The following is an 8,194-nucleotide window of genomic DNA, read 5'->3' as shown; positions in this document are numbered from 1 at the left end:
TTAATTTGGAAATATTAGTATTTGGTTTTGAAAAAGTTTCCCATTTTACCAATTTTTATCCAGCTGGTGTTTTTAATTTGTCTTCTCTCAGCACGGTAACGTCTCTCTCTCTCTCTCTGTGATGACTAACATCTCTAGCACACTTTGAGAAAACTGGTGTTGGTGACGACATCTATTGAATTACGTTTTCAATCAGAACTCTTTTACCTCACATTACAGTACCAGTCAAAAGTTTGGACACAGCTAATCATTCAAGGGTTTTTCTTTATTTGTACTATTTTCTACATTGCAGAATAATAGTGACGACATCAAAACTATGAAATAACCCATATGGAATCATGTAGTAACCAAAAAAGTGTTAAACAAATCAAAATATATTTTATATTTGAGATTCTTCAAAGTAGCCACCCTTTGCCTTGATGACGGCTTTGCACACTCTTGGCATTCTCTCAACCAGCTTTTCATTCACTCATCCCAAACCATCTCAATTGGGTTGAGGTCGGGTGATTGTGGAGGCCAGGCCATCTGATACAGCACTCCATCACTCTCCTTCTTGGTCAAATGGGGTCATTGTCCTGTTGAAAAACAAATGATAAGCGCAAACCAGATGGGATGGCGTTTCCCTGCAGAGTGCTGTGGTAGCCATGCTGTTTAAGTGTGCCTTTTTGAATTCTAAATAAATCACTGACAGTGTCACCCCCACAGAATCACACCTCCTCCTCCATGCTTCACGGTGGGAACCACACATGCAGAGATCATCCGTTCAACTTCTCTGCGTCTCACAAAGACCACAGCGGTTGGAACCAAAAATCTCACATTCTTGGGCTGCAATTTCTGAGACTGATAACTCTCTAATGAACTTATCCTCTGCAACAGAGGTAACTCTGTGTCTTCCTTTCCTGTGGCGGTCCTCATAAGAGCCTGTTTCATTATAGTGCGACTGCACTTTAAGAAAATGTCAAAGTTCTTGAAATTTTCCGGATTTACTGACCTTCATGTCTTCAAGTAATGATGGACTATCGTTTCTCTTTGCATATTTGAGCTGTTCTTGCCATAATATGGACTTTGGTGTTTTACCAAATAGGGCTATCTTCTGTATATCACCCCTACCTTCTCACAACACAACTGTATCAAACGCATTAAGAAGGAAAGAAATTCCACAAATTAACTTTTAACAAGGCACACCTGTTAATTGAAATGCATTCCAGGTGACTACCTCATGAAGCTGGTTGAGAGAATGCCAAGAGTGTGCAAATCTGTTATCAAGGCAAAGGGTGGATACTTTGAAGAATCTCAAATATAAAATATATTTTGATTTAACACTTTTTTGATTACTACATGATTCCATGTGTGTTATTTCATAGTTTTGACGTCTTCGCTATTATTCTACAATGTAGAAAATCATACTTTTTTAAAATAAAGAAAACCCCTTGAATGATTAGTTACTGTACATGAAGACTAGGTGTATGTATGTGTCAGACGCTGCATTCAGTCACACACGATCACACACCTCCTTGTTTAACACAGTCTTCTACCAGTCTCCGATTTCAACTCACAGGGAAGTTCAGTTGGTATTCTTTGTCAGATTATTTGTGTTACTTTCTCTCCTAATTGGTGTACTTTTTGAGTGTCCATGTTTTTGTTTTCACCCTGTACTCTCCACACTATCAACATTTCTTTGCCGTCTGTCAATTGTAATAAAATGTTAATTGCAACCCATACCTTCATACCGCATATTTATTTCATGCCCTACCAACCCATACCGTTCCCTACCAACCCAAACCGTTCCTTACCAACCCATTCCGGCCCCTACCAACCCATACCGTTCCCTACCGACCCATACCGTTCCCTACCAACCCATACCTTCATACCGCATATTTATTTCATGCCCTACCAACCCATACCGTTCCCTATCAACCCATACCGTTCCCTACCGTTCCCTACCGGCCCCTAACGACACATACCGGCCCCTACCAACCCCTGCCAGCCCATACCGACCCATACTAGCCCTTACCAGCCTATACCTTCAGGCATGACTTGTGATATTGATTTGTCAGTTGTGATTAATATATTGCTAAGCAGTTTAAAGCTAAGGTAAGGCTAGACGAGACATTGTTTGATTGAAGCAAAAGGATCGTCAGAGAAGACTGAAGTGACAGAGAGATCTGGGCCTGTATTTAGTGTTGAGTACTAGTGCTGATCTAGGATCAGGTCCCCATTCTTGTTGATTATTGATTTGAAAAGGTTAAACTGATTCTAGATCAGCACTCCTCCTGTGAAACTGAATTACAGGCCCTGTTGTGACTCCATCTGAGTCTCTCAAACCCCAGCAGGTCAGAGAGGGACATTGCTGTACAATGTTTTTATTTATTTATTACATTAATTATGATTTTGGAGCATATTTTCTTCCTCGTCACAATAAAGCACCTTTTTAAGAAAATAAGAAGTCGTGGGGTTTTTTTTGCACTTTTTTTTTCTCAATTGATTGATAAGCCCTTGGCAAGTTGAATCGGTTTTCACTAAATGACGGACGATTTAAGTATAAGTACAAAAGATTATCAACACCTGCTCTTTGCATGACAGACTATCCAGGTGAAAGCTATGACCCCTTATTGATGTCACTTGTTAAATCCACTTCAATCAGTGTAGACCACAGGAGGTTGGTGGCACCTTAATTGGGGAGGACAAGCTCGTGGTAATGGCTGGAATGGTATCAAGTACTTGAAAGACGATGTTTCCATGTGTTTGATGCCATTCCATTACAGCCATTACTATGAGCCGTCCTCTCCTCAGCAGCCTCCACTGGCGAAGATGAAGAGGAGGAGACGGGTGTAAGAAGGATTTTTAAGCCTTGAGAAATGGGTTGTGTTGTGTTTGTGATTGGGCAAGACAAAATATTGAAGTACCTTTTTGAACAGGGTAGTAGGTGCCAGGCACACCAGTTTGTCAAGAACTGCAACGCTGCTGTGTGGATCAAGAATGGTCCAATGGACATCGAGCCACATTGACAGAACTGAGAAGCATTGGAATCAACATTTAAAAAAAAACTTTATTCAACTAGGCAAGTCAGTTAAGAACAAATTATCATTTTCAATGACGGCCTAGGAACAGTGGGTTAACTGCCTGTTCAGGGGCAGAACGACAGATTGGTACCTTGTCAGCTCGGGGATTTGAACTTGCAACCTTCCAGTTACTAGCCCAACGCTCTAACCCCTAGGCTACCCGCCCCCCAACATGTGCCACCATCCCCGTGGAACGCTTTGGACACCTAAGAGTTCATGACCCGACTAATTGAGGGGGAGGCAACTCAATATTAGGAAGAATCTTAAGGGCAGAGTGGGGAGTTGAGGGACTGCACGGTTACACAGTACCAGCTTGATGTGTTTTTGCCGACTATAGAGTCAGTGGTACCCAACTCTACATTGTCTAATACTTACGTGACCCATGGAACACAGTAAATAATATAATATTTAATGAGTGCATTTCCCCACACACAATGCTCATAATTAGTACAGATATTTGGTAGTAACGGTTGAATAAAAAACCATTTGATTAACTGTGAATTACTGACACCAACTGATAGCACAAACAATTCATTTGTTTCCTTAATTTATCAGAGATTGCATTTTCCCAGGACAAATTAAACATGTACATATTATATACTTGGTTGATATCACATACAGTGCATTTAGAAACTATTCAGACCCCTTGACCTTTTTCCACATTTTGTTAAGTTACAGCCTTATTCTAAAAGTGATACAATTTTTTTTGTTCTCATCAGTCTACGCACAATACCCCATAATGACAAAGCAAAAACAGGTTTTTAGATGTTTTTGCAAGTTTGTTACAAATAAAAAAACTGATCACGTTTACATAAGTATTCAGACCCTTGACTCAGTACTTTCTTGAAGTACCTTTTGGCAGTGATTACAGCCTCGAGTCTTCTTGTGTAGGACGCTACAAGCTTGGCACACATGTTTTTGGGTAGTTTCTCCTGTTCTTCTCTGCAGATCCTCAAGCTCTATCAGGTCTCTCCAGAGATGTTCGATCGGGTTTAAGTCCGAGCTCTGGCTGGGCCACTCAAGGACATTGAGACTTGTCCCGAAGCCACTCCTGCATTGTCTTGGCTGTGTGCTCAGAGTCATTGTCCTGCCTAGTCTCCCAGTCCCTGCCGCTGAAAAACAAAGAGTTCAATCTTGGTTTCATCAGACCAGATAATCTTGTTTCTCATGGTCTGAGAGTCTTTAGGTGCCTTTTGGCAAACTCCAAGTGGGCTGTCATGTGCTTTTTACTGAGGAGTGGCTTCCGTCTGGCCACTCTACTATAAAATCCTGATTGGTGTAGTGCTGCAGAGATGGTCTGGAAGGCTCTCCCATATCCACAGAGAAACTCTGGAGCTCTGTCATGGTGACCATTGAGTTCTTTGTAACCTCCCTGACCAAGGCCCTTCTCCCCTATTGCTCAGTTTGGCTGGGGGGCCAGCTCCAGGAAGAGTTTTGGTGGTTCCAATCTTCTTCAATTTAAGAATTGGGCTCCCGAGTGGCGCGGCGGTCTAAGGCACTGCATCTAAGTGCAAGAGGCATCACTACAGTCCATGGTTTGAATCCAGGCTGTATCACATCCGGCTATGATTGGGAATCCCATAGGGCAGCGCACAATTGGCCCAGCGTCGTCCGGGTTTGGCCGGGGTAGGCCGTCATTGTAAATATGGGGCGGCAGGTAGCCTAGTGTTTGGAGCGTTGGGGCAGTAACCGAAAGGTTGCGAGATCAAATCTCTGAGCTGACAAGGTAAAAATCTGTCTCCCCCCCCGAACAAGGCAGTTATCTCACTGTTCCTAGGCTGTCATTGTAAATAAGAATTTGTTCGTAACTGACTTGCCTAGTTAAATAAAGTTTACATTTAAAAAAATAATGATGTAGGCCACTGTGTTCTTGGGGACATTCAATGTTGCAGAAATGTTTTTGTTACCTTTCCCCAGATCTGACACAATTCTGTCTCAGAGCTCTAGGGACAATTCCATCGACCTCATGGCTTGGTTTTTGCCCTGACATGCACTGTCAACTCTGGGACCTTTTCATATAGACAGGTCTGTGCCTTTTTAAATCATGTCCAATCAATTGAATTTTCCACAGGTGGACTCCAATCAAGTTGTAGAAACATCTCAAGGATGATCAATGGAAACAATGGGTGCACCTGAGGTCAATGTCGAGTCTCATAGCAAAGGGTCTGAATACTTATGTAAATAAGGTCATTCTGTTTTTTTTTTTAAATTTTAACAAATTAGAAAACATTTCTAAACCTGTTTTTGCTTTCATTATGGGGTATTGTGATGTCATTATGGAGTATTGTGAGGTCATTATGGAGTATTGTGAGGTCATTATGGGGTATTGTGAGGTCATTATGGGGTATTGTGAGGTCATTATGGGGTATTGTGTGTAGATCGATGAGGGAAAACATTTCTTAAATTAATTTTAGAATAAGTCTGTAACGTAACAAAATGTGGCAAAAGTCAAGGGGTCTGAATCCTTCCCGAATGCTCTGTATACAACGTGGATATTGATTCATAACAATAAAAGCTGAAACATCTAAGTGCTTCTTTGTAAAAAATAAAATATTGTCTGTTTGTTGGCTTCAAATACTGTTCATTCAATGAATTATCTTAAAATTATCATTTAAATACCTTGATTTAAATAAACTGATTATACAACATGGTGGACATCAAAAAAATTAAAAAAATACAACGATCCAAAATGAAAAGTGTTTTAACAATATAATAATACCGAGTATACAAAAACAATGGTTTGTATAATCCCTGTGATGTGATAGTTTGATAAACTTGTTCATTTGTCACAATTCCCAAAAATACTAGTACAAAAAACTCAAATGGAGTTCTACTGTTACAGATAATCTTCTTGCCTATTCGATAAGCTAATTATAATTATTTTTCAAAAATCCAGAGGAGGATGTCCTCTGGGCCCAGACCGACCCCTAGCCCCGCCTCCCTCGGGCCCGGTCCCAAACCAACCCCTGGCCCCGCCTACCTCGGGCCAAATCCCAAACCAACCCCTAGCCCCTCCTCCCTAGGACACTTACACATATTCAATCATTTCAGATCCACTCTAGTGCCCTAGGGTGTATTGGTATAGGGCTGAAGTTCTGTTTGGGACAGGACGATAGTCACAGTGGTGATTATGGCACATTCAGACAGGGATTGTTTTAGGCATCCATGATCATGATGTGTACGAACAGTCCTGCTGAGGGAAGGGGGTCTCCTTCCTTGTTGAGTAGCGGCACATGTCTGTATCCTAAACGGAGAGAAGGTTCTCAGTCAATGAACAGTCAGTGTGTATACAGTACCAGTCAAAAGTTTGGACACCTAGTCATTCAAGGGTTTTTCCTTTATTTTTTACTATTTTCTACATTGTAGAATAATAGTGAAAATGTCAAAACTATGAAATAACACATATGGAATCATGTAGTATCCAAAAAAGTGTTAAACAAATATTCATATATTTTATATTTGAGATTCTTCAAAGTATGCACCCTTTGCCTTGATGACAGATTTGCACACTCTTGGCATTCTCTCAACCAGCTTCATGAGGTAGTCACCTGGAATGCATTTCAATGAACAGTTGTGCCTTGTTAAAAGTTCCTTTGTGGAATTTCTTTCCTTCTTAATGTAATGTGTTTGAGCCAATCCGTCGTGTTGTGACAAGGAAGAGCTGGTATACAGAAGATAGCCCTATTTGGTAAAAGATCAAGTCCATATTATGGCAAGAACAGCTCAAATAAGCAAAGAGAAAATACAGTCCATCATTAGTTTAAGACATGAAGGTCAGTTAATCCAGAAAATTTCAAGAACTTTGAAAGTTTATTCAAGTGCAGTCGCAAAAACCATCAAGCGCTATGATGAAATTGGCTCTCATGAGGACCGCCACAGGAAAGGAAGACCCAGAGTTACCTCTGCTGCAGAGGATAAGTTCATTAGAGTTAACTGTCTCTCATGAGGACCGCCACAGGAAAGGAAGACACAGAGTTACCTCTGCTGCAGAGGATAAATTTATTAGAGTTAACTGCACTTCAGGTTGCAGCCAAAATAAATGCTTCACAGAGTTCAAGTAACAGACACATCTCAACATCAACTGTTCAGAGGAGACTGTGTGAATCAGGCCTTCATGGTCGAATTGCTGCAAAGAAACCACTACTAAAGGACACCAATGAGAAGAAGAGACTTGCTTGGACATTACACTGGTGGAAATCTGTCCTTTTGTCTGATGAGTCCAAATTTGAGATTTTTGGTCCCAACCGCCATGTCTTTGTTTGACGCAGAGTAGGTGAACAGATGATCTTTGCAAGTGTAGATCCCACCGTGAAGCATGGAGGAGGAGGTGTGATGGTGTGGGGGAACTTTGCTGTTGACACTGTCTGTGATTTATTTAGAATTCAAGGCACACTTAACCAGCATGTCTACCACATCATTCTGCAGCGATACGCCATCCCATCTGGTTTGCACTTAGTGGGACTATCATTTGTTTTTCAACAAGACAATGACCCAAAACACACATCCAGGCTTATCTAAGGGCTATATGACCAAGAAGGAGAGTGATGGAATGCTGCATTTTTTATTTAACCTTTATTTAATTAGGCAAGTCAGTTAAGAACACATTTATATTTACAATGACGGCCTACCCCGGCCAAACCATAACCCGGACAATGCTGGGCCAATTGTGCGCCGCCTGCATCAGTTGACCGGCCTCCACAATCACCCAACCTAAACCCAATTAAGATGGTTTGGGATGAGTTGGACCGCAGAATGAAGGAAAAGAAGCCAACAAGTGCTCAGCATATGTGGGAACTCCTTCAAGACTGTTGGAAAAGCATTCCTCATGAAGCTGGTTGAGATAATTCCAAGAGTGTGCTTGAAATGGGTGGCTACTTTGAAGAATATATTTTTTATTTGTTTAACACTTTTTGGGTTACTACATGATTCCATATGTGTTATTTCATAGTTGTGATGTATTCACTATTATTGTACAATGTAGAAAATGGTGTGTCCAAGCTTTTGACTGGTACTGTAGTTAAAGAGCGAAACAAAGCTTTACAGTCTTGTCATGATGACAGAGACTCTGTTCTCTGTGTCAGAGAGGAGACAATACTTCCCTATCATCTAGTCACACTGACAGGAAAAGCATA

The 8,194-nt window shown here is 41.1% G+C and overlaps 1 protein-coding gene across 2 annotated transcripts in view; it reads right to left on the bottom strand.

Annotated features, from left to right (window-relative positions):
• Nucleotides 1-3,041: 3,041 nt before the first annotated feature.
• The window catches only part of LOC110530835 (1-phosphatidylinositol 4,5-bisphosphate phosphodiesterase delta-1), a 45,672-nt gene continuing 40,519 nt past the window's right edge, over nucleotides 3,042-8,194 (bottom strand). For both annotated transcript variants that reach the window (XM_036986605.2, XM_036986604.2), the window contains exon 16: nucleotides 3,042-6,306. In XM_036986605.2, the coding sequence (XP_036842500.2) occupies nucleotides 6,218-6,306 (89 nt within the window). In that variant the 3' untranslated portion in view covers nucleotides 3,042-6,217. The remainder of the gene's footprint in view (nucleotides 6,307-8,194) is intronic.

The sequence above is a fragment of the Oncorhynchus mykiss genome, chromosome 8, assembly GCF_057628025.1.
Source record: "Oncorhynchus mykiss isolate SJ-2025 chromosome 8, ASM5762802v1, whole genome shotgun sequence".
In the NCBI taxonomy this organism is placed as follows: domain Eukaryota; kingdom Metazoa; phylum Chordata; class Actinopteri; order Salmoniformes; family Salmonidae; genus Oncorhynchus; species Oncorhynchus mykiss.
The sequence above is the reverse complement of the archived record's forward strand: the minus strand, read 5'-3'. Positions and strand labels throughout refer to the sequence as shown.